Below are 27,096 nucleotides of genomic sequence, written 5' to 3' on the forward strand. Positions count from 1 at the left end.
TTACATATTCGAGAGAAAGTTTGACTTTGACGTGAGTTGTATTTTTCCCTTTCTTTTTTTCTTTTGAATTGTTGTTTTTGTTGACTTTTATTATTTTTAAAGATATATTTTTTTTGGTGTTTTGGATTGTAGGATAGAAAAAATTAGGTTTAAGAAATTTTTTTAAAATTTAAAAGAATAATTTCCAAATTCTATATACTTTTAATGATACACAAAATGTTATAAATAAATTTTATTAAAAAATAAATATTTTCGCTAACTTACCTTTTAAATTTCTAAGAAAAAAAAGTATTCTTTTCATTTCGGTACGAAAAAATTTTTATAATATATATATATATATATATATATATATATATATATATATATATATATATATATATATATATTGTATTTGTGATTGTTCTTATAATAAATGAAAAAATGATTATGAAATACATTACTCTTTATTAAATTAGTCCAAATTGTAAAAAATAAATTTAATGAGACCACTCTAAAAAAATCTTCTAGGGTAACTCATGGGTCTGCTACTAGTTAAGAATTAATTATAGAAGTTTTACGGTTTAGATTGATTTACAAATGTTATGTTGCCATAGTTGATAGTGAACTAGCATTTAACTCGTCCTTATGTACTGGAAATCAATTATCAATTTATTTATATACAAAAGCAAAGATCTCATGCGGAAGAGCATAAGGTTCTGCCATGTGATACTCTATTAGGGTAATTTGCATTTAGCTTTTGTCTCTTTCTTCTTCTTCTCATTTTTTCCTCCAAATTTGTTTCAAATAATTACAATTATTTAATGTATTCAGAAATCTATGCCTCCCTCTTTAATATTTCCAGTAAACTCTCCTATCTCATTTATTACTTCTACTCTCTATTAATTTTGTTCAAGTGTCCCATCGTATTATATATAGGTCATGCTAACGAGTGCTCTTAGGAACAATCTATTTTAGGAAAGTTTTGATACCACTTTTATAGGAAATGAAAAAAGACTGTCAGAACATTAATTTTTTTTTTTTCCTTTTCCTATAAAAATTTTCTTTAAATGGATTGTTAACTATTGACCTAAGAACATCTGTTAACATTTCCCATTATATATTATCCACCGAACACACAAGACTCCTCATCTCCTTATCAGAACACAAAATGGTTAACATTTCTCCATTTATTTATTTTCCCATTAAATCCAATTCATAATTTTGGTCATCCTTTAACTCTCTCTATTTGGGCTCTTCCTCTCCTTACCAAAACCTTCAAGACTCCTCACCTTTGGAATTAAAACTCATTCATTCGCTTTCTTTATATATAGATTTCCAATTCTCCCTCCACCTTCGTAGAAGTTGCCGAAGTACAAGCAGAGTTGGAAAATCACTTTGAGGTGAGTTTGCCTTTTCTGTTTTCCCTTCCATCTTTATTGGTTTGTTTGGTGCAAATTGCATTTTCTCTCATTATGTATAAGATTAAATGTCTGATTTCCATGTTATAAAAACCTCTTATAGCTTGCTGCTGGACAAAGGAACGTAACCGGTGTAATGGGTCCTTCAAAAATATATTATTATTATTGTTGGACAAGGCTCATAGCATGATATATTATTTTTCAATTCCTGATACTCTTGGAATATTAAAAAATGTGATAAAAATAACATAGACCATGTTGATCTATTTTATAAAATATCAATGTAATGCATCCTTCTTTTGTGCGTCTCTTTATAATTAACCATATAGACTTTTTAAATGTTCTAAATGTCTTTAAATTGGTTAGAATGGAGAAAGTTAATATATGAAGCTCAAGAAGAATTTCCGAGATAATAGGAACAATCTTTAGCGTTAGCAAATCAATCATTACTGCATTACTCTTGGGGTATGACTCAAAAGAATGGTATATGCATTTAACTATTGAATTTTGGTGTTTTTTTTTCCCCTTAGGAATTTTGATGGGAAGTAAATGATAAGTTTTTCATGGCCTTACTTCTTACTTGGATGTTTTTTAATGACTCATTGTAATGTACACATTTTGATTACTAAATTTTTTTTCTTACGGATGCTAAATTGGATCTGCAACTTTTTTGTTCAGGCTTAGTGCAGCGCAAAGAGGTCCCCTCTTCTCAACAATGTTCAACCCTCTATGCACAGTTAATGTAACCATTTGCCTTTTAGAAATTAAGATGATATTCTAAGTAGTACCTCAGCATAATGAAGTGATTCTTCATTATTCCATGGTATTACAAAAATAATCGTTGCTATCAAACTAGATTTAGCATATGAGCATATACATGATCTAGATATTTATACAATTTACATAACTTTTTTTTACAAAAGCATAGACTGTATGATCAATTGCAAACTAAATCATGTTCATATGTACGCATCTAAATGTTGCTTTGACCATGGTCTCATTTCTCTTTCCTACAACAATTCAGGTTAAAAACATGGACATTTATAAAAAGTTTTGTCTTGAATAAGTTGAGTTTTTATAAATGCAAACTATTTATAAAAACAAACCGTTTATAATTTAGGTTTACAATTATTGACCGCTTAGCTTACAAAATATATATTTCATTATATCTGTTGGGGGTAAAAATGTTCAAACAAACGTTTGGGCTTTGGGCCTGATTGGTTAATGCAAGTCTATTTGGTCAAGGTCCATAGGCCCACAAGTCAGTCCGCACTATAGTAGTCCGAGGAGGAGTATATCCTCGGACAAGCCCAGCAATGGCCCTGGGACTTGCTAGACGAATTGGAGGCAGAATTCTGGAAGAACTAGTGGGTAAAAGTGTGATCCAAACACCCTTTAGAAACAAGAACGTGTGAGAAATATCTGAGGAAAAAGCTGCTACCACCACATTAAAGGTCCTGCATCTACCTCTTTGGCCGCATTAATGGGGAAATGACCTCTGAACAATAGAATTCAGCCTTCCTGCTATTATTTGAAGACTTCAAGAAGGTGGTGGATGGGACAAGTATCTAGGGGGAAGGTTTGTATGACACGCGGATGAAAAAAGGGAAGAAGAAGAAGTATATAAGAAGACGAGAGAGGAATGAATGGGAGACCTGCTTCTAAGCTAAAAAAAGAACTAAGAATTGTAATCTTTGGCATAGAAAGAGAAGTACTATACAACTCGTCCTCGGCTTTCATCCGAGGAGGTTTCTTTGTCATATTTACTTACCATTTGCATAGATTGTGGCACTTTAGCCTGTTAACCAACTTCCAACATCCCAATCCTAAGTTTCAAACTCATACTCTACAAATTTCATTGTATAAGGCTTATTGAGCCTGAACCTATCATTTATTTTTGGGTCCAGGTACAATTGTGCACTTACAATATCAATTATGCTCCATTAGAAAAGCAATTATATAATATTGAGTTTGACTAATACTTATAAGTTCTCCTGGTTTTGAAACTCGGACCGTTTAATAAACCGGAAAAGAGAGAGGTTCAAGGTTTTTGAGGTCGAACTGAAGTTCAACTGAGGTCAAACCGTGATGTGTCATTTAATTTCTTAATATATTTGATACTTAAATTGATTTATATATATTAATTTTTCATTCATGAACAACAAGATGTGCATGGCCCAATGGTTTGCATGCTAAACATGTTATTTCACTTGTTGAGAGCAAGATCAAGTCTTGCCAACAACATATTTTCATCAATTTTTACCAAAATAATGACATGATGAACCGTTTTTACCAAAATAAGGACATGATGAACTGAGTTCTTATAGAACTAGTCCAAGGACTAGTTCCCAGTTAACCTGGTCTGATCGACTGGTCCAGTCCGGGTTTAAAAACAATGTAGTTCCATACATTTATTTCTTCTTTCACTTATCAATAATTTTTTTTTTTTTTTAAAACAATGTCAAAATTTCAACTAGTAGTCAAAAATAGTAAGGATAAGGTGATCATCTCAACTTTCGCACTAAATATTATAAATGAGTCATATAGCATTAAAATGAATAATTGCTATGAAATTATATTATTACATTTAGAAACTAACTTAGATTTTGATTGTACTTTGACTTTAAGACCTCGAAAGGTAAAGTACATAATTTTCACAACTGTTAGGGAGGGTATCTAACGACCCTTTGGTACGTGACAACTGTCAGAGCAAATTGTAATGCATGGTATCAAGGAGGGTACCTGACGACCCTTGGATATGTGACGACTACCAAGATCGATTGTATCGGATGGTGTCAGAAAGGGTACCTAATGACCCATAGGTATTGAGCACTCCTTGGCAACATGACAACTCTCATGTATTAGACTTTCCACGTACACAAGTTTAGAGTGGAAGGCGGGTTGTACATTTGTGAGACTGTCTGGGTTCGTTGTACATTTATGAGACTATGCCCGGCGTCATCCATCTACTAGGATGCCTATCAGTTGGTCATTTGATCGACTCTATCAGTTGAATTCTTGGAGTTGGATGACTAGACCTAGTCGGACTACTGGAGTTTAGTCAGACAACTAACTTCAGTTGATTTCTTTTTGGCCTCGCAGAAATATTCCTCATCATCCTCCAAGAAGTATAATCTTTCCTTCGAATGGAGTATTTTTTAAGCTCGGATTACTGATTGATATAACAACCGCTTCAAATACGTATTTATGATCTATAGTACTTCATCCCATATTATTAAGCTCGTCAAAGAGATAACTTCTGCAAGTTGTGTACCATGTTTGATGTACATGTTGCATACTCGAAAGGATTTATGGGTATTCGAAGGAAAATCTTAAGTGAGTTGTACGTCCTCCGGGTAGTAAGAGTGCAGATATTCCTGAAGATGCAACAACACTATAGAGTACAAGATCACTATTTAATGCAATTCGTTTATTCCATTTATTTACAGTTTTCTTCGTTCTATTGGTCAGCATTATAATCACAACAGAGTATAAGTATTTGACCAGCTATACAGACCTATATATAGGTGATACTATATGATTGCTGCCATGATTCTACTTGGCAGAAATCATTTTATTAATGAAGTGTCACCCACAAAACATATCAACAGCTTCACCGGATCAAATATAAAGCAGAAGCTTGCACTGCCTTATGCAACTGGAACTTTGCAGCAGACATCAAAAATACCATCTAAAGGGGCATGATCACCTGTCCCTTCATCTTTCCGTGCATACAGCAACTGCTTCCCTTTAAATACAAACATCCCTCCCTGATAAAAACAAAACAGAGAAATAAATACATGCAAATGCCTTGAGTAAATAAATTGAAGGACGTAATAGTTGGTCAATGCTTGATTATTGAACAGAATAACTGAACCTGTTGCAGTACACTACTTCTATCGTCTGGGGTGGCTTCAATGGTATAGTTCTTTACTGCCTTCTGCAGAGCCTCAATTCTTGAGAGCACCTTGGCCTGATGCATCAGAGTTAAGACAGAAACATCATCCTATACACCATGCGAAACTGCAAATAATCCCTACTCTCCCAAGAAGACAACTTTACAAAAACCTTGAAAAAATGCTTACACTAGCTGGATTGAAAAATGTACGGCCAAAACCATAGTATAAGCCCAAAATGTCATATGCCTGAAATAAATTATGTTTCAGTCAGACTTTACAATTGCTAAATGAGGAGATATCACGTATGGAAAGCATAATGTACTACTACACAACATTTTACCTTGCGCTCAGGATCAGCATAAAGGCAATCCATTGGAAATGGTAACTGAATATCAGGGAGAAGAATTAGCTTCAAAGATCAAGTAAAGGCCAATCGTAAAACTGTTTTACCTTAAAAAGAAACAAATGCAATGATGGTTTCAGATCTGCCAGTAGTGTCAGCAGAAATATTGCCATTTCCATTGTATTAAAAATCTATTGGCAATTATGTCTCCGATCTGAAAAACTCTGCTATAATCTAAAGCCTTGTTGGCATTTTAACTATGTCATTAAAATTTCAATATCTCCAACATTGATTGACCAAATATCTGTTTTGAGGATAAACTCATTTCATTTTTCAGGTAGAGGAAATCATTTTTTTTTGTTGGATTGAGGCAGGCATATTACCCAATATGATAAATGAAACATGCTATCATGCTAGATTAACTTCTGAAGTGCAGCAAAATGATGTTTTTTAATCGAGTGTCCAAATGTGACTTGACATGTCTTTCCAAGAATTGTGATGTGAGATAGAACTATATGAAAATAATGAACAACTGTAACAAATTTCAATATAATAAATTAGACATGCAAATGTTCAGTGACCATTAACAAAAGAAAAAACTTTACCTTAGGACCTGTCCTTCATTATAAACTAATCGTGTATCTAGAAGTGTATGGGAGAGGAGAGGAGATTAGAGGGTAAGAGGGGGAAGGAGAGGAGAGAGTAGGGGAACGGTTAGCCCCTCCCATTGTTTGGATGTTTTAAAAATTAAGTTGGGAATAGATATTCCTCCCCTCTTTTTTGATGTTTTAAAAATTAAATCAGGGAAGGAAGTGATTATATAAATTGACAATTATGGTCCCCATTTGATAGTTTTAATGATATAGATATAATTTGACTCATACAGGCAAAATTGACATTTAAAAATATATATATATATATTAAGTTATAAAATAGAGGTTAGGAGGGATATGATACCCCTTCAGATCCATCCCCCCCTCCCCCCTTAAATAACATCCAACCAAACAAGGTTTATTAAATCCTATTCCTCTTCTTCTCGTCTATCCAAAGAAGCTGTAAATACTGAGCTTTATTGGTAATAATAGCTCAAAACAACCTCCATTTAATAGTAAAGCAAATGATGTATGCCATTGTCATGTCACATGGTATGCTTATTTAAACAAATATGAGTCCACCATAATAGCCGTGCTTGATGAGATGAAACCAGATGACTTTCAGCCCATTATGCGGTTCTTAAAAGTTTTGAAGAAACCTTTCAAACATATGAACAACACCAACGGTCATAGTCATTCAATCATGCTTATTTTTTAGTGTCACTCTTTTATTAAACAAGCAAGCCACAAGACATGATAGTGACTGGCTAGCTATATATGACTTCATGCTTTTTCACTGCAAGAGAGTTACATGAATGCCAAAACAGGAAAAAGTCACTACCTTAGAAATAATATCAAAGAGTCGAGACATCCACCCTGATCTTTAAGCACAATTCATTATTCGTAGGCAGTTTAAATACTCATTAGTTTTAAAACATCTAAGCCCCTGCCTACCATAGAATTGATTTTTTTTATTTTTTATTATCCAATTATGGTTGTCAAGGCTAGCACCATTTTTCTTAAGCACTTCCATTGCACCAACACTCAAGATACTGGGCACATTTAAACAATACAAGCCCCTACTTAACATGGTGAATGTGTTATTTGGAAGAGCTGTGATGACACCATCCAACTAAAAAAATGGGAAATGATTTTATCAAATGAAGGATAGAAAATCTATACAAAATCAATGACAAAATATGTCTATACCTAACTTATTAAAGAGTATAAATTTGTTCAGAGTAGTTCAGCTGGGTTTCTATTCTTCTAACCACAAATTTTCAAAGCAAAAACATAGCTATCTCGACAAAGCTTCCAATTTTCTAAATTAAAAGTATAAATAAGAGTTAAAAAAAGAGTGTCAACTAGAGGTTTTAAGTGATAGACTAGTGAATCTGGCACCCTTTGTGGTGGCTGATGTATGTGGTTCAAACCCCACCTCCGCCCTCTCCCACTATTTATCAAAAGTGCCAATTAGAGTATCAAATTAGTGCTGAAAATACATTCAGGTAACATGTGGGGAGAAAGAAACAGACCCGGTCTGCAAGAATCCGAGCTTTGTTAGGAGTGCCAACACCAATTGCCACCAATTTGACACCAGCTGCGTCGAATTTTGGTTTCGCTTCTTTCAGAGAAGAAGCCAGTTCCCAACTTAGAAAAACAACCAAAATAGCTAACACGTCAGAAACAAAGTCAAGCTTTTTGGTTTTAAAGAAAAAACATTATTGTCAATAAGCAGGTGTGAAGACTAATTAGTAATTACCAGCAAGGGCATCCAAAATGCCTCAAAAGTGCAACAACAGCTATTCCCTGCAAGCAAAAAAAAAAAAAAAATCAAGCTCCAATCTTCAGAAATGGAACTCAAAAAGTACATAATCATAAATGTACACACAAAAAATCACACGCATACACACCTGGTTCTGATCCCAGAGGTCCTTGAAGAAGACGGGGTCACCAGCGGCGGTGAAAATCTTAACATCCCCGAGGGTGTCAGCGATATTTGGGCTGAACTGCGAAGTGGAGGCCCTCACAACGAGACTCGATCTTCTACTAGTACTGGTAGTAATGCTGACAGAGTTCGAGTTGGCTGATTTTGTTGGGTAATAGGAAAAGGTTACAGTGGAGGTGGAGGAAGCATTCTGGGACTTAGGACTAGGAGGAGAGGTTAAGGAAAATTTGGATGGTGGAGCAGTAGAAGGTCTAGGTGGCAGGTTCTGTAACCTTGTTAGTTGTGGAGGTATCGTTATTAAGGCCATGGCTTCGGATTTTTCGACACAGGTTGGAACTTGGAACTTGATAATTGAAGTAACAGGAATGCAGAGCCCAAAGCCAGAGGTCAAGATTGAAGAGTCAAGACTAGGGTACTAAATATTAGGGAAAGACAAAGAAGACTAGCCTTAAGTCAAGATCACCACCATACCAAGAACAATGGGTGGCGCGGATTTTTTTTTTTTCTTCTAATCTTGTACCTTTGATTTATCTCAAACTAAATTCTATCTATGCATATGCATAGATATATTTAAAATATACACATTAAAATATTTATACTACTATTTAAGGGGTTTCTTCTGTTTGGATTCTTATTTTTTTAGTTTAAAAATACCCCTACAGTCCTATGTTTAAATAGAGACAAAACTAAAGGACAATCTGGTAAAAATTCATTTTTTAGTTCAAAGATGCCCCTACAGTCTTACGTTTAAGTAGAGACAAAACTCAAGGACAATCTGGTAAAAATGTAACTCCAACTCCCACTAAAATATTGCCTAAAAAATAGGACTACTCTCCTATTAATTTTTAAATTGATTTATTCACTTATAAATTAGATTTTTAAAATAAAAATCATATATATATATATATAAAATAATTAAATACAATTTTTTTTTACAAAATAAGACCACTAAAAGAGAAAAGTCTCATCGCACGCGCGAAGCGCGTGTGATGAGACTAGTATAATATAATTATTATATATATAATTTAAATATTATTAATAGTTATTCTTATACTTTTTTTAACTCTTTAAAAAATTTGGTAAGAATGTTATTAGGTAAAAAATGTATATTGTTCATTTTTATAGGATTATCAAAAAAAAAAAAAAAAAAAAAATATTTTATGTTCATTAATTCTAGTTTCTTTGGTTTTTGTATACAATAACTCACTTAAATGGTGATTTATTATATGTCCTCACATTTGATTTCAAAATTAAAGAATAAAATCCTCTCTAAAAATAAATAATTTGAGATACATGATGCAAAATTGAACTTCAATTGTAGAATTTAATTCGATTTTCTCTCAACTTTACCGATTAATATATATATATATATATATATATATATGACTTATAAATTTGAATTGTTTTTAGTTATACAAAAAAAAATGCTCATAAATATAAAATCATTTAAACTCTCTCTTCCTCTAATTTTATATATAGTGTTAGATATATAGTTATATTTTTTTATGATTTATTTATATTAGACTTCTCGTTTCTTACACTAAATTAACTCATTTGGCATAAAAATTTTAAAAAAAAATTGATTAGATGGGACATATATATATATATATATGACTTATAAATTTTCATTGTTTTAAGTTCTATAAAAAAAATGCTCATAAATATAAAATCATTCAAAAATCATGTTTTTATAATTTACTTATATTGGACTCTTTGTTTTTTACACTAAATTAACTCATTTGACACAAAAATTAAAAAACTTAGATTAAATGGGAGTCATGTCACAAAATCAAACTCTAATTGAAATCCAATTTTTACATTGAATTAACTCATTTGGTACAAAAATTTAAAAACTTAGATTAGATGGAACATGTGGCACAAAATTAGACTATAATTAAATTTAAATTTGAAATCTAATTGGATTTTCTCTCAGTTTTACCTATTATTATATACTAGTATGTAACCAATGCTACCGCATGGGAATTGATATAATTTAATAAAACAATGAAAAAAAAATATTGCATTTTATTATTTAAGTGATACTATTGGTGTAAGTGCACAATTGCACCTGGACCCAAGAACAGTTATGGGCTCAGGCCCAATGAGCCTTAAACAATATGAATTTGTAGAGCGTGGGCTTGAAACCCAGGTTAGAAGTGTAAGAGGATGAAATGACAAACTAAAGATTGCAAGCACTTGGAATCAAAAAGGAGTAATGTAAATAGGCCTCCTCGGACGTAAGCCGAGAGCTGTTCTTATATTATATCTCTCTCTCTTTTTCTTTTTCTTTTTAGGTTACAACAAGTTTCCCCCTCTTTCTGTCCTAGGTCCCTCCTTAAATACTCCTCTTTTTAATACTTTATCCACGTGTTGCCCCCAATTCCTCCCTTAGCCTAGATATTTCTTTTCTTAGTGCCTTTGAACAGTACTTAGAAGTTTCTCTTCCACTGTTTAAGTGTCACTTCCTCATTAATGCGGCCAGGGTGGTAGGTGCAGGGTCTTTAATGTGGAGGTAGCAGCCTTTACCTTTGATATTCTTCCAACATCGGCGCTTCTAGGACATTCAAGGGTTCTCTCTCTTTAACCATTGGTCTTGACCGTGTCATTCCCTAACCTTTACCATGAAGTCTCAAGTTCTTTGATGTCAGTCCGAGGGGAAAACCATCCTCGGCTGGATCCTCGGATCCTCGGCGTATAGGCCGACCCATAGCACCAACAATCTCTAACCCCAGGGTCAAGTCGGCCTTCCTTAACAAGGCCCAAAAGGCCCACGTTCCCACCAGGATCCTTTTGCCCCACACAATAGCCCCTCAAAACTCTAATTTTCGACATCCGAAGAGAAAAATAGGGTTTTGATCTGGCGAGGATCCCCTCTACACACTTTATAAGTGATAGCACGTGTGGAAATCGTTTCGCGCCCCAGAAAATGACACTTGGCGGTTTTATTTTCAAAAACGCGCGCATTTATTACTGTAAGTTACACTTTCTCTGCCACGTTCAACGGTGAGATGGGCATCCAACGGTTCTCATTACTCCACGAAATTCTAGGCGGGACAGACATAATTTCGAGGCCGCCCTTTCGCACGTCGTGACGCTTCGGGAACCCGCGCCTTCATTTAATTCCTCAGGGGGTAATCCCATCAAGACATCAGCCATCATATCTTACTTTGCAGAAAACAGTGGAGATTTGCACACCTTCAACCTTGTAAGTTCTTGCTCCTATTCTTAACATTTTCTCCCCGATATTTGTCCTCGGCTATCACTACAAACACTCTCTCTTCTAAAGTCTAGTCCATCGTCCTTCTGTAATGGGAAAATTCAAGTGTCTAGTTGATACCGCCACTGGGATGGAAGGCTTTAGAGCCAAATACCGTATTCCCAGCGACGTAGGGTTAAAATACTGCCCGGCAACAGCCGTGGCCGGTTCTAGGACAGAGGGAGAGGTTATCATTCCTATGATAGCCTTTATAGAGGGTGGGATGACCATACCAATGAAACCTGTAACTAGGGAGTACCTCCGCAACCATCGGTTGTGTCCCGATCAATGCCTCCCAAACGTTTTTAGAGTCCTAGGTAGTGTAGATGCTCTAAACGAGCAGATGGGTTTAAATCTCACATAGCACGATGTCGTGTTCCTATATGAGTCCCATAAACTTTCTAAGGTAGGTTATTACATTAAATCTCGGTCTAGCACCGTTAGACTAATCTCCTGTCTGCCCAAATCAAACAAAGGCATGAAGGACGACTACTTGATCGTGTCCGGGAACTGGCACGACGGCTTCCTTGCCCGGTTGAGTGGGGGGATCCAGGTGCGACGCCGTAGGATTAATCTCCCCACAACTCAACTTCTCTTAACACATACACACGAAATGCGTATTCACACTTGCTTAAATTTGTTAAACTTCTATATAAATCGACCAAGTTTGTTTGTTTGATGTCTTTTTTGCGAGATAAGCAACACGTGCGTCCTCGTCTAAGTCACCGTAACGTCGCGGATCTAAACCGAGTACTTCGCTCCGAGGTGTTCGTTAGTGAAGACCTGCAACTCCGAGCTGCTCATCTTATTCTAGGGTACACCCCTTTCCAAAGACTTCCGGGAGATAGAGGACGCCATTATTGCGGGCGGCCGAAGACGAAAGAGGATAAACGTAGCTCGGCCCCATTTTTTGGACGACCGTGACCTCCCGGACGCTCCTAACACCATTCTATACAACCGGGCGATAGCGACGGTCCCCCTTGCCGTGCACTCACAAACAAGCTGTCATTCGGAAGAGCAGGTGTCTTCTTCACACACACTCGACGACGAGATAGATCAATTCCATCTCGAAGACACCGAGAGACCTCGCGGGAACCGGTTTGTGGTACTTTCCGACGAGGAAGAAGAAACCACCGAGGCTTCGGAATTGCGGGGCTTGTAGTTGCCCTTCCCGAGGACGAATTTAAAGAAGACATGGGACGAATGGAGGGTCTTCTCACTAGTAGGGCTGCTAAGGTTGCGAGAGAAGAAGAAAGCGGGAACGTCCCAAGTTCCCCCAGCTTTACCTCCTCCTCCTCCTCTAGCTGAGCCAAAATTGCCAGCCGAGGACCCCAAGAAGAAGAGAAAGGGGGATAATGAGGGGACGATTACTAAAGACCCCAAGAAACCACGCCAACAACTCCCACCGGCCCAGCAGCAGAAGCTGGACAAGGGCAAGGGTAGAGCCCGTTCAGTTGAACTCGGGGAAATCAGGAATGAGGCTGTAGTGCGCGAGCACCGACCACCTGGTCCCCCGATCTAAGGCTGGACGGCGCTCCCATCTCCTGCCAGTCCAGTATAAGGGCGGTTCAACAAGGCCATGCCCACCACCTGGCCGAGGTCTTGGAACGTCCCCTTCTGCTGCCCAAGGACATGGAGACCTTGGAGAAAATGGGCCAGCCACAACTATTCCTCTCCCTAAAAAGAGACTTAGCGCTGGTAAGTGTTTCTCCTTTTAACAATATTCGTAAGTAAGTTTGTTTTTGGTACTCCTAACTCCATCATACTTTGTTACAGGCTATTCAGGAGGTCTTTGTAGCTGAAAAGTTTATTGAAGACTCTCGGAAAATAGCCAGAACTGAGCTCGAAGTCAGGATGGAGACTGAGAAGTCTTTGGGCACAGCCCTCGCTGAGATCGAGAAGCTGACCTCGGAGGTAGCAGAGCTGAGGAGAGAGAAGAATGGGGTCGAGTCAAACTTGAAGACCATGAAGACCCAGATAGAAGGACAGCGCAAGCTCCTTCATGCAAGAGATGAAGAGCTCTCCCAAGCTCAAAAGGAGTGCTCGGATCTGAAGAAGCAGTTGGCGCTGATGAAGGAAGAAGCCAGTTCCTTCCAACTCTCTCTTCAAGCTGCCAAGCAGGCAAGTTTTGATGAAGGGGTAGCCACTACCGAGGAGCAGCTGACAGAGGAGTTCGCAGCTTTATGCCGCGAATACTGTCAAAAAGTATGGGGGGAAGCTTTAAACGTAGCAGGAGTTCCTCAATCTTCGAATTTGAGGAAGTCCGAGAACGTTTGGCTTCCCCTAGAAATACAGGAGATTGAAGAGGCTCCTGCTGCTACTCCTACCCCTGAGCCAACTCTTCCTGCTCTACCTCTGATGGTCCCACAGCAAATTTCTGATCCTACAGAACCTTCTGGTTCCAATAAAAAGAAGGAAGGAGGAGTGGATGCAGAGAAGGACTTGAGCAAAACAGTGGAACCCATCGTCCTTTCAACAACGACAGTGGATAAAGGAAAGCAGATTATGACTCCTTTTGAGCTGGAGTTGAGAAAGACCGAGGGCACTAGTACCTCTCAGCAAGATCCTCCTCCAACAGCTTAGGACTTAGCTTAGGACTTCTCTTTTTCCTTTCCTTCTTTTTTTTTTTTTTGAATTATATGTAATGCATACTCAATTGATTAATGAAGAACGATTTCGTTTACTTTTCACTTGGATTGTCTCTGTTTCTACTTTACTCTTTTTTTGTACTTATTACAAAAGTTTCCCATTAAGTCATATCAAAAGTTTCTCAGAATATGAAAATCTAATTCCAAGGATTGCACAATCATAACTTCCACATTATCATGCGTATATTACTAAAGATTTAATACAAGGTGACATAGTTAATACGTTTGAACAATGCCTTGATTAAAAAAGGAAAGAGGACTTCATATAACGGTTAAGCCCTTATAGTGCACAACACTGTTTCTGGTAGGATGTAAGATCCGAGGACCATTCCTTACCCAAATTTACTCAATACTTAAAGATATAAAACTTAAGATCCAAGTTAATAAACAGTAAGGTGTTAACATCCAAACACAATCAGAAGTTAAGTTTAATTAAAGTCATAGTCCGAAGATAAATCTTAAACAATCTTTCGTTTAATTCTTCAAAATTGTAACTGTAAATGATAAGACATCAATTTCCACAAGGTTTGTGGTCCGAGGACTACACTTAACCAAGTTTCTGTTTGATTCTTAGAAATTGTAACTTCAAATGTTAATTTTTCCAAAGTAGGAGGTCCGAAGACCCGGCATAACTAAGGTTCTGTTTAACAAATGACAAGACATCAATTTCCACAAGGTTTATGGTCCGAGGACTACACTTAACCAAGTTTCTGTTTGATTCTTAGTAATTGTAACTCCAAATGTTAATTTTCCCAAAGTAGGAGGTCCGAAGACCCGGCATAACTAAGGTTCTGTTTAACAAATGAAAAGACATCAATTTCCACAAGGTTTATGGTCCGAGGACTACACTTAACCAAGTTTCTGTTTGATTCTTAGAAATTGTAACTTCAAATGTTAATTTTCCCAAAGTAGGAGGTCCGAAGACCCGGCATAACTAAGGTTCTGTTTAACAAATGAAAAGACATCAATTTCCACAAGGTTTATGGTCCGAGGACTACACTTAAACAAGTTTCTGTTTGATTCTTAGAAATTGTAACTTCAAATGTTAATTTTCCCAAAGTAGGAGGTCCGAAGACCCGGCATAACTAAGGTTCTGTTTAACAAATGAAAAGACATCAATTTCCACAAGGTTTATGGTCCGAGGACTACACTTAACCAAGTTTCTGTTTGATTCTTAGAAATTGTAACTTAAAAGGTTAATTTTCGCAAAGTAGGAGGTCCGAAGACCCGGCATAACTAAGGTTCCGTTTAACAAATGAAAAGACATCAATTTCCACAAGGTTTATGGTCCGAGGACTACACTTAACCAAGTTTCGTTTGATTCTTAGAAATTGTAACTTCAAATGTTAATTTTCCCAAAGTAGGAGGTCCGAAGACCCGGCATAACTAAGGTTCTGTTTAACAAATGAAAAGACATCAATTTCCACAAGGTTTATGGTCCGAGGACTACACTTAACCAAGTTTCTGTTTGATTCTTAGAAATTGTAACTTCAAATGTTAATTTTCCCAAAGTAGGAGGTCCGAAGACCCGGCATAACTAAGGTTCTGTTTAACAAATGAAAAGACATCAATTTCCACAAGGTTTATGGTCCGAGGACTACACTTAACCAAGTTTCTGTTTGATTCTTAGAAATTGTAACTTCAAATGTTAATTTTCCCAAAGTAGGAGGTCCGAAGACCCGGCATAACTAAGGTTCTGTTTAACAAATGAAAAGACATCAATTTCCACAAGGTTTATGATCCGAGGACTACACTTAACCAAGTTTCTGTTTGATTCTTAGAAATTGTAACTTCAAATGTTAATTTTCCCAAAGTAGGAGGTCCGAAGACCCGGCATAACTAAGGTTCTGTTTAACAAATGAAAAGACATCAATTTCCACAAGGTTTATGGTCCGAGGACTACACTTAACCAAGTTTCTGTTTGATTCTTAGAAATTGTAACTTCAAATATGAGAGCTAGCCATAACTTTGAAATATTAATTGACAAAAGCTTATTTGATTAATAATAATACCTTCTAAGATTATTTACATTCCATGGACGTGGTACAACTCGTTCATCTAGGTCAGCTAGCCTATACGACCCTATGCCTGCTATTGAAACAATGCGATAGGGGCCTTCCCAGTTAGGTCCTAGCTTACCCCATGCTGGGTTCTTAGAAGTGCCTACAACTTTCCTTAATACAAGATCACCAGGTGCAAGTGGCCTTAGCTTCACGTGGGCATCATATCCTCGTTTTAGCTTCTGCTGATAATAAGCCAATTGGACCATAGCTGCCTCACGCCGTTCCTCAAGTAAATCAAGATCTTTCTCCAGAAGTCCCTGGTTATTCTCGGGGCTAAAAGAATTTGTCTTTAGAGTAGGAAAATCAGATTCTAGTGGTATCACCGCCTCGGCTCCATAAGTCATGGAAAATGGTGTTTCTCCAGTGGACCTGCGCGGTGTGGTCCGATATGTCCACAGAACATAAGGGAGCTCTTCTACCCATCTGTCTTTCGCATCATCCAACCTCTTCTTGAGCCCATTGACTATGACCTTGTTAACGGCCTCGGCCTGCCCATTCCCTCGAGGATACGCTGGGGTAGAATATCTATTTGTGATACCCATGTCACCACAATATTGCCTAAAGGCGTTGCTGTCAAATTGAACGCCATTATCTGAGACAAGTGTGTGCGGTATACCAAATCTAGTAACAATATTTTTCCATATAAATTTCTTGGAATCAACATCTCGGATATTGGCTAATGGCTCAGCTTCAACCCATTTAGTGAAATAGTCTGTTCCCACGAGCAACCATCTTTTGTTGCCAGCAGCTCTCGAAAATGGCTCGACAATGTCCAGGCCCCATTGTGCGAAAGGCCAAGGGCTAGACAGAGGGTTAAGAACCCCTCCAGGTTGGTGGATATTAGGGGCGAACCTCTGACATTGATCACACTTTCTGGCATAGTCCTGAGCCTCCCTCTGCATATTGGGCCACCAATAACCCAGAGTAAGGGCTCTATGAGCTAATGAACTTCCCACAGTGTTACTCCATCAAATTCCTTCATGCAATTCCTCCAGTAATGATTCTGTTGATTCAGGGTGTACACACAACAAATACGGTCCTGAAAAGGATCGTTTGTATAGCTTCTGGTCCTCGGACAACCAGAAACGGGGCGCCTTTCGACGTACCTTTTCTGCTTCAACTTTGTCTTCGGGAAGGATGTCATTTTTGAGAAAAGATATGATCGAATCCATCCAACTAGGACCAGGCCTTATTAGATGGACGCGAGGTGCGTTAGCAGCTACAAGAGAAGGTTCTACCAAATCCTCAACGAGAATAACCCTTGGTAGACCTTGAGCCGAGGATGTTGCCAACGTAGCCAAAGAATCTGCATGTATATTTCCACTCCTAGAGACATGAGCTAAGGCAAAGGAGTCGAATTCAGCCTGCTGACGCTTGACCTGGGCCAAATATTCCTGCATTCTGGAATCTCTAGCTTCCATGGTACCCATGACTTGGCCGACTACTAACTGAGAGTCCGAGAACAAATGGATTTCCTTGCCACCCATCTTACGTACCATTTGCATGCCTACCAAGACCGCTTCATACTCGGCCTCATTATTAGTAGCCGAGAAGGCCAATCTCAAAGATGTTTCAAAGACAATTCCTTCAGGGGACATTAGAACAAGTCCAACGCCAGACCCTTTATGATTAGCAGCCCCATCCACATAAACTTTCCAAGCCGAGGGCGATACGGCTGTGATCACACCAACTGATTTTTCACCCATGTGTGCTTCCTTTGAAGTTTCTTCTAACAATGGTTCAGCAAACTCTGCCACCAAATCAGCGAAGACCTGACCTTTCACCGAGGTGCGAGGCTTATATTTAACATCAAAGGCTCCCAAAATAGTTCCCCACTTTGCCACTCTGCCAGAATAATCAGCACTGCTCAACACAGCCTTGAGAGGCAACTGAGTCAAAACAACCACAGTATGAGACTGGAAATAGTGAGGGAGTTTACGCGTGGCGTGGACTACTGCCAGAAGCGCTTTTTCCAAGGGCAGATAGCGCACCTCGGCCTCATTCAAGGACTTACTAACATAGTAGATCGGCCTCTGTATCCCATTTTCATTCCTTATAAGAACTAGACTCACCGCATGAATAGCCACGGCCAGATAAGCGAATAAAACCTCATCGACCTCAGGGCGAGATAAAACGGGTGGCCTAGAAAGATATTGCTTAAGCTGTTGGAAAGCTGACTCACAGTCCTCAGTCCATTGAAATCCTTTCCACTTGTTCAACAACTGAAAGAAAGGGCGGCACCGGTCAGCTGACCGAGAAATAAATCTATTCAACGCAGCAATCATTCCGGTCAATTTCTGTATCTCCTTTGGGTTCCGAGGCGGCTGCAAATTCTGAATAGCCTTAATCTGCACTGGGTTCACCTCTATGCCCCTATGAGTGATCATATATCCTAGGAACTTTCCAGATCCCACGCCAAAAGAACACTTGGCGGCGTTAAGGCGCAACTTATACTTCCTCAGCATCTGGAAGGTGTCGGCCAAGTCTGTCATGTGCGAAGGTACCGTCTTGCTCTTCACCACCATGTCATCCACGTATACTTCTATGTTTTTCCCCAGTTGCTGCTCAAACATTCGGGTCATCATTCTTTGGTAAGTAGCCCCCGCATTTTTTAACCCGAATGGCATGACCTTATAATGATAGTTCCCGGTTGGTGTAATGAAAGCAGTCTTCTCCTGATCTTCCAACGCCAAGGGAATTTGGTGGTAACCCTGGAAGGCATCCAAAAAACTCATCCGAGGATGTCCGACAGTAGCATCTACCAATTGGTCAATCCGTGGCATTGAGAATGAATCTTTAGGACAGGCTTTGTTCAGATCAGTAAAGTCTACACACACTCTCCACTTGCCGTTCTTCTTCTTAACGACAACAGTATGAGCCAACCATTCAGGGTAGAAAACTTCTTTGATAGCCCCCGCCCTTTTGAGTTTAAGAACTTCTTCCTTCACAGCCTCAAAATGTTCTCGGGAAGATCGCCGAGGTGGTTGCCTCCTCGGAACAATGGCAGGATTGACGTTTAAATGATGACAAATAAAGTTCGGATCTACCCCTGGAGCCTCATAGGGGTCCCATGCAAAGACATCTAGATTATCCTTCAGAAATTTCAACAACTCCATCTTCTCTTGGTGTGGCAATCGTATGCCAACTTGGAAGAACCTATCTGGATCATCGGTTATTAAAAACTTTTCTAACTCCTCACAAACAGCCTCATCCTCTATCATCGCCACAGGTGCCTCCGGAGCTGTTAATTGCTATGACTCCTGGATGGGCAAGGTTGATGACTCAATTCGTGACTGACGAAGCACCGCAGCCGATATGCATTGCCTAGCAACTACTTGGCTGCCGAGGATTTCCTCAACATGCTCCCCGAGGGGAATTTTACTTTAACATGTAAGGTAGAAGAGACGGCTCCCAAAGCGTGCAGCCATGGCCCGGCGAGGATGGCCGTATATGGAGAGTACGCATCAACCACAATGAAATCTACCTCAACCGTTTCGAGCCGGATTGAACGGGTAAACGGATCTGCCCCTGCGGCACAACGGCCCATCCCTCAAAGCGTATAAGTGGGGAGTCATAAGGAGTTAAATCTTCCAACTCCAACCTCAGCCCTTTAAATAGATCAGGGTACATAATATCTGCACCGCTGCCTTGATCTATCATCACCCTTCTCACATCATAATTCCCTATCCTGAGGGTAACCACAAGAGCATCGTCATGGGGCTGGATAGTCCCTACTTTATCCTCCTCGGAGAAACCCAAGACAGGTAAAGTGCTCTTTAATCTCTTCGGCCTGCTACCCACATCCTCGGCCTGCGAATGGGAAACCGCCATAACCCTAGTGGGACCTGAGCCGGTCCTACCAGGTGCAGCGAAGATAACATTAATCGTCCCCAATGCTGGCCGAGATGAACTATTCCTCTAGTTGTTTGAACCAACTTGACTGACCTGCCCCGTGGGCTGACACAAGTGCTGCTTTAACTTTCCCTCACTGACGAGCTGTTCTAAATGGTTCCACAGGGTCCGACATTTCTCGGTAGTGTGGCCCACATCCTGATGGTACCGACGAGAAAAGGTTTTGATTTCTTCTCGCAGGGTCACCTGCCATTTTGCCAGGCCATACGAAGAAGGGCTCTTTAGGAACTTTTTCTAATAACTGATGCACTGGTTCTCGGAACACGCATTTACGGCTGGGTACCGCCGAGCCGGATTGTCCGAAGTAATCCCTCCTTGGCTTGTTATTGTGGTATCCGTCCGACCCGAAATCCCTTCTCTCCCGCGGGATAATCTTCTCCTTTCCTTTTCCCCGCTCGCCGATCTTCCTCTACCCTTTTATATTCATCAATACGATCCATAAGACGGCGTACGCCGCGGACGGGCTTTTTCGTCAAAGACTTTCGTAGGTCGTGATCGGTAGGGAGGCCCACCTTGAAGGTATTAAGCGCCACCTCATCAAAGTCGCCGTCTATTTCATTAAACATCTCCCAAGATGTCTGTCGGAGTATGCTTTTAGTGTCTCCCCTTCCTTCATGACCATGGATAGCAACGAGTCCAATGGCCGAGGGACTCGCTACAAGTAATGAACCGCGAAGCAAATGCCCTAGTTAGTTCCCCAAACGAGCCTACAGACCCCGATTTGAGACCGTTAAACCATCTCATAGCCACAGGTCCCAAGCTGGAGGGGAAGACTTTACACATCAAAGTCTCGTTATGAGAGTGCACTGCCATCCTTTGGTTGAAGTGACTCACGTGTTCCACCGGATCGGTCCGGCCATTATAGATGGTAAAGGTGGGCTGGGTGAACCTCCTGGGAAGCCTCCCCCTCTCAATCCTCCGTGAAAACGGAGACTTAGAGAGTTGGTGCAACGCCCTACTCATGGTATCGTTGCCTAAGCCCCTAGAACGAAGCTTCTTACGTCTGCGGGTTGGCTGGTCGTTCTCCTCACCAGAGGATGTTGCGCTGGTGGGGGAATATGACCTCGAACTGTAGCCAACTCTCCTATCCTTCTCCGAGGAAGAACTAGACGAGGACGGGGAAACCTTACGTTTAGCACGGCGTAACTTCTTCTTTAAACGATTGATTTCTTTCTGCATGGATTTAGAACCCTCATCGTGGGTAGTGCTACCCCCTCCACGAGTATGGCTAGCCCCTGGATATTCTGTATGGACGCTTCCCCCACGATCCATGCGTTGTTCAAGACGTTCGAAATGATCTTCCGGTTGTGATCCTTGTGACTCTGCATGATGAGAGCCTAAGCCTGCCATAATATCCCTACTACTTCTAGACTAGATTCCCACAGACGGCGCCAATTGTAAGTGCACAATTGCACCTGGACCCAAGAACAGTTATGGGCTCAGGCCCAATGAGCCTTAAACAATATGAATTTGTAGAGCGTGGGCTTGAAACCCAGGTTAGAAGTGTATGAGGATGAAATGACAAACTAAAGATTGCAAGCACTTGGAATCAAAAAGGAGTAATGTAAATAGGCCTCCTCGGACGTAAGCCGAGAGCTGTTCTTATATTATATCTCTCTCTCTTTTTCTTTTTCTTTTTAGGTTACAAAAAGTTCCCTCTTCTTTCTGTCCTAGGTCCCTTCTTAAATACTCCTCTTTTTAATACTTTATCAACGTGTTGCCCCCAATTCCTCCCTTAGCCTAGATATTTCTTTTCTTAGTGCCTTTGAACAGTAACTAGAAGTTTCCCTTCCACTGTTTAAGTGTCACTTCCTCATTAATGCGGCCAGGGTGGTAGGTGCAGGGTCTTTAATGTGGAGGTAGCAGCCTTTACCTCTGATATTCTTCCAACATCGGCGCTTCTAGGACATTCAAGGGTTCTCTCCCTTTAACCATTGGTCTTGACCGTGTCATTCCCTAACCTTTACCATGAAGTCTCAGGTTCTTTGATGTCAATCCGAGGGGAAAACCATCCTCGACTGGATCCTCGGATCCTCGGCGTATAGGCCGACCCATAGCACCAACAATCTCTAACCCCAGGGTCAGGTCGGCCTTCCTTAACAAGGCCCAAAAGGCCCACGTTCCCACCAGGATCCTTTTGCCCCACACAATTGGTTTTTGTTTTTTTTAATTAATCATGAGTTTATTCATGTTTAAAAGGCTTAGTTAAGTCTAAATTCATATTATTAACCAGAAAATTTCATTAACAAAACTTAGTATTATGTAATTTGTTTTACAATTGCATGGATATACTTAAAAAATATACATTAAAATGCATAGTATAATTCTTGTATATATAATTTAAAATACTATTGATAAATAGTCATTCTTATATTTTGTTAAGTCTTTAAAAAATCTTGTAAGGATATTATTAGGTAGAAAATGTAAATTGTCCATATTGTTTTTGTTTAAATTTTATTGATTCTTAATTTTTGATATTGTGAAGCATTTTTTTTTCTTTTTTTGCTTGCTTATTTTCTAAGTGATAATTGCCTGCTTCATAATGTTTTTTTAATTATGATTTATTTATAGGAAAACTTCATATGATGTAATGAAATTGTTGTATTCATTTGGATTAAAAAAAATTGAAATCAATATTGAAAATGAATATATAAGTTAGAATAATATTATTATAAATATCTTTTGTGCAATTTAAACGTATTTGCTTGTTTGTTTTCTAATTAATAATTGTCTGCTTTTAATTTTATGTAAACCAATGTAATTTTCTACAATTAATACTGGACATGAGAGAGGGAGAAAGGAAATTGTAGATGTTAGAGCCATGAAATAATAAAACATAACAAACAAATTTCAGTTGAATATAACTTTAACAATAATATTGGTTAATTCAGTGGTTCTGGATTATAACACATAGAACCAAGTCAAACAAAGGAATAAATTAACTTGCATAGCGTACAAAACTAACAAAAAATTCAAATGGAGCAAATAATGCTTAGCCCGAAAACACATAACAAAGTTTTTCCAAACTCAAACATGTTAGTAGTATAAACTTAAAGACTTTTAGTAAGCAATCAAAAAGGAAGAAGCACCACAAATTAATCCCCCAACCCACTCATATTTTACATGATAATAATGATATAATAGGTACATTCAAAACAGGATTGACAGGGAACGTTCAAAAGGTATATATGTCCCATGCAAACTCGATTTCTTCATGGGGGCTGGTTGGAACAAAAGAAGGAAATCATATGGCCAATAAACATTAACATAAAGGAACTGGAAAAAGAGGGGGTCCGTTAATGGAGACTCTGTCTTTTTGATCTTCATCATACCACTAAAAAAAAAACGATTGTACAAATTGGGGAAAAAATAAGAATATGAAAGCAAGCGAGATAGAGAGAAACTACCTTTAATTTCTTTAAAAACTCAGAGCAAAGATTATGCATTTGAGAGATAGACGAAAGTTAAATGTGAAGATCTATGTGAGAGTGAAAGTTTGTGTTAGTTTTAACTTTTTAGTATTGGAGGCGTAGGAATGTGGGGTTTTTTTTTTTTTTTGGTGGAAAATATAGCTGAATGTTTCTAGAAGGTGTATGTTTATGCTTATTCGAACAACGAATGGGATGGTAGGAGTTTTTATAGTGTGCAAGTTAAATGTTTTTGCTTAGGTGAATGAACTTGATTATTGTGGTTTTCTAACTTCCGTGTTAGGTGTTAATGCATGCACAAAAATTTAAAATTTTAGATAAGATACATGATGCAAAATTAACGATTCAATTTAGAATTTAAATTATATTTTCTCTTAACTTTGATTATATATAATTCCTTAGGCACAAAAATTAAGAAAGGATTTTAGAGTGATTGGGATTGATGTGAAAAAAAAAAGTGAAGAGTCAGGTTTTTATATTCAATGAGATGTAACTACAAATTTTTGATAATCACAAGGATAAGGTTGATTACACTTTGAATTTTACACAATCGATAATCATTCCTTTTGGCAAACCATTAAGGAAATCATAATTGTAAAACTTTTGTAAAGCTTACCAAACGATTAACAAAAAAACAGAATATTGCATCTTATTATTTAAGTCATGCTACAATGAGGGTAATAAAATACAATAAAAGAGACTTAAAGAAGTCTATTCACCAACTTAAACATTTCAAGGTCAATTGAGCATCTTTTGCACGTAACTACAAATTCTTCATAACCGTAAGGATAAGGTTCATCTCGGTTCCAATGTCCCATTCCAATTTTGTGGCTTGCTTGAAAGTTTGGAATTCAAACAATTCCTTAGTTTCCTTGCAACTTGTTATGAAACAGGAAATAAACATGTAACATCAATCATAGGCAAACAAAAAAAAACTTTTATAATTAAAGAATAAAAATTATTCACAAAAAGGACGGAAACAATAGGCAGATGAAAGAAATGAGTAATCAAACCTTAGGAATGGTTGGAATTCGTTTTGCAGACCATAAACCAGGACCATTAAAATTTTGAGTTTACTTGTAACTTGTTATGAAACAGAAAATAAAAATGCAACATCAATGATAGGAAAGCAAAAAAAAAATTATCATTAAACAATAAAAATTATTCACAAAAACGAACGAAAGTATAGGCAGATGAAACAAAGAAGTAATCAAACCTTAAGAAGCATAAACCAGGACCATTAAAATTGTGAGTACAATCGGAATATATGGAAAACTTCTTCTTATATAAGATACAGAAATACCAAAATACATGTATCATTGATACCGAGAAATTCTTTTCAAATTCCATAGCATTCATTGAAGAAGATGGGAGATGTATATTAAGGTATCTGAATCGGTGTGGTAACTAGGTACATGCACCGTTAACTGAGTAGGAGAGGGAGGATTTTGGGTTTTGATTATTGTAGAAGGGGAGGTGAACCTAGAAATACGCGGGTGTGAAAAAAAAAAAAAACACACCGGAATTCTAATTGATCCCACTTAAATGTAGGCAAATGGAGCCACATGAATCTTGACACATGGCACAAAATTAGGATTCTAATTTAGAATTGCAATTTGAGTTTCTCTCTACTTCACCTATTTTATATATATATATAGATTATGATATTAATTATCTTAATTTAGAGGGCAATGTTAATTACATACTATTTTTTGCACACGTACACATGGGAATTTAAATAGATTATTTTTGGTTTTCTAACTTTTTATCCAAAATAAAATAAAATCTTTTGCGTCCCATATATATAGTTTGAACTATAACTCATCTTTTCTCACTATCTAACCATCTAAAAATGACATTTTAGTCCCAGGTGTATAATCTAATATTAGTATAATATATTATGTCAAAAAATAGCCCAAAACTCTCTAGATATACTTTGATTATTTATTCAAGTGTATGTGTGTAGTTCTCTATACCCATATTAAATAATTACAGAGATGAATTATTTGGAAGTGGTTTCAAGATATTGATTGCAAATTTTAAAGCAATACTATAATATTATAAATTTTCTTAAGTAGGTTTTACAAACTAATGTGTCACTTATAAACAATAATTTAAGCATTTTATGACACATCTTTGTAAATATATATAAATATATATATATATATATATTGTTTTTTTAAATGCAAAAGCTCATAAATATCGTGGCCTTATTAAAAGCTATTAGCCCAACACCATATGGTTTGGTGGAAACGGATTTTGTTTTATCATTGGAAGTGCATATGGACCTAGATTCGGGGTGGGGCACGTGGTAATACATTGATTTAGGTTACTGAATAGTGATATTATACGGGTGTAGTTTGATCGTAGAAATATTTATTTCAGCCCTTAGAGATGAGTGATAACTCTAACAAGTCCTGTATGGTATACGTAATATTATTTATTACCGTCACGTGACATAAGGTCAATGGCTCACATTAAAGACCCCATTTTTTATTTAGCAAAAAAAGAAAAAAAAAATGCTGAATAGTGACAGAAAAGAGCAATATATTATATATGAATAGGAGTTATGAAACCGCTAGACGACATCGCAAGGGAAATTAGCTCAACGCATGCTGTTCCGTATAAGGACAAAAGCCCATTAAAATCCCCGGTGAAATTTCTAGTTCAGGTCAAATAAAATTTGAAGTAACATAAATGCCCTTGTTCAATGCAGTAGAACGAAGTGGGATACTTACAATCTTTTTTTCCTTTACTAAATTAAAAGAAACAAATAGTTGATCTTCATTTATGGCGAGAAACTACCTTATTAACTTCGAATTTAGAGCAATGGCGGTGGACAGTTGGTTATTGAAGGGATCAAATATGAGACGGATTTTTCTTCATCAATTACGACGGAGCGGTGTTGACATAAGGAGGGTCAACGGGTCAGAGCTACAAGGACGCGTAGTGGACAGTTGTAGCATTTGGTCTCCGTCGGTATTGATTAGGCTTCATGGACTCCTAATCGGAATCAACTTGTGCCTCATGATAAGTTTGATATGGTTTTGCTTGATCCCCACACAAGCGTGAATGAAGGGAGTTCTTGCGCTGCACGTTTAACTATAATCAAAAGACTCCTATATAGAAAAGAACTTTATAAAAAATGCAAAATTAGAGGAAGTGTTATCCTAAAAGGAAAGGAGTTTATTGGTCAAGGCATGGATGATACCCTACACCAATATAAATACCCCAAAACCCTCGTAAATGAAGGTACGCATAATTAACTTGACTCTAGCATTATAGGGTTGTGAAAAAAGCTCTAACTTGACTTTCGGAGGGTTTTTGGCCGGCACCACAGCGGTGCTCTCTGTTAGGTCCTCTCTTTTCTTTTTGCAGGTGTTGTTTCGGTTTAGGAGTGCTTGCAGCTTACCGGTGATTTTTTCGGCATCATCAGTTATTAATCTACTTATCTTTATCTTCTCAAAAAAAAAAAAAAAAAAACTTATCTTTAGTTGTGAACCCAAAACAAATATAGCATTTATGTGGAAATTATTTCTATAGTAATCTTTAAATGATTTACTATGTTAATAAATGATTATATCTACAATATTGAAAAATGTTCGAGAA

General features: G+C 37.8%; 1 protein-coding gene across 1 annotated transcript; it reads right to left on the reverse strand.

Moving 5' to 3' along the window:
- Window positions 1–4,794: 4,794 nt before the first annotated feature.
- Window positions 4,795–8,697, reverse strand: LOC142626139 (thioredoxin-like protein AAED1, chloroplastic). Its single transcript, XM_075799925.1, has 7 exons — window positions 8,146–8,697; window positions 7,995–8,041; window positions 7,768–7,882; window positions 5,637–5,681; window positions 5,483–5,542; window positions 5,275–5,370; window positions 4,795–5,167 (listed from the first exon to the last, which is right to left on the reverse strand). The coding sequence occupies exons 1-7, from the start codon at window positions 8,485–8,487 to the stop codon at window positions 5,048–5,050; spliced, it is 825 nt and encodes a 274-aa protein (XP_075656040.1). The 5' UTR covers window positions 8,488–8,697; the 3' UTR covers window positions 4,795–5,047.
- Window positions 8,698–27,096: the final 18,399 nt, after the last annotated feature.

The sequence above is a fragment of the Castanea sativa genome, chromosome 2 (genome assembly GCF_040712315.1).
Source record: "Castanea sativa cultivar Marrone di Chiusa Pesio chromosome 2, ASM4071231v1".
In the NCBI taxonomy this organism is placed as follows: Eukaryota; Viridiplantae; Streptophyta; class Magnoliopsida; order Fagales; family Fagaceae; genus Castanea; species Castanea sativa.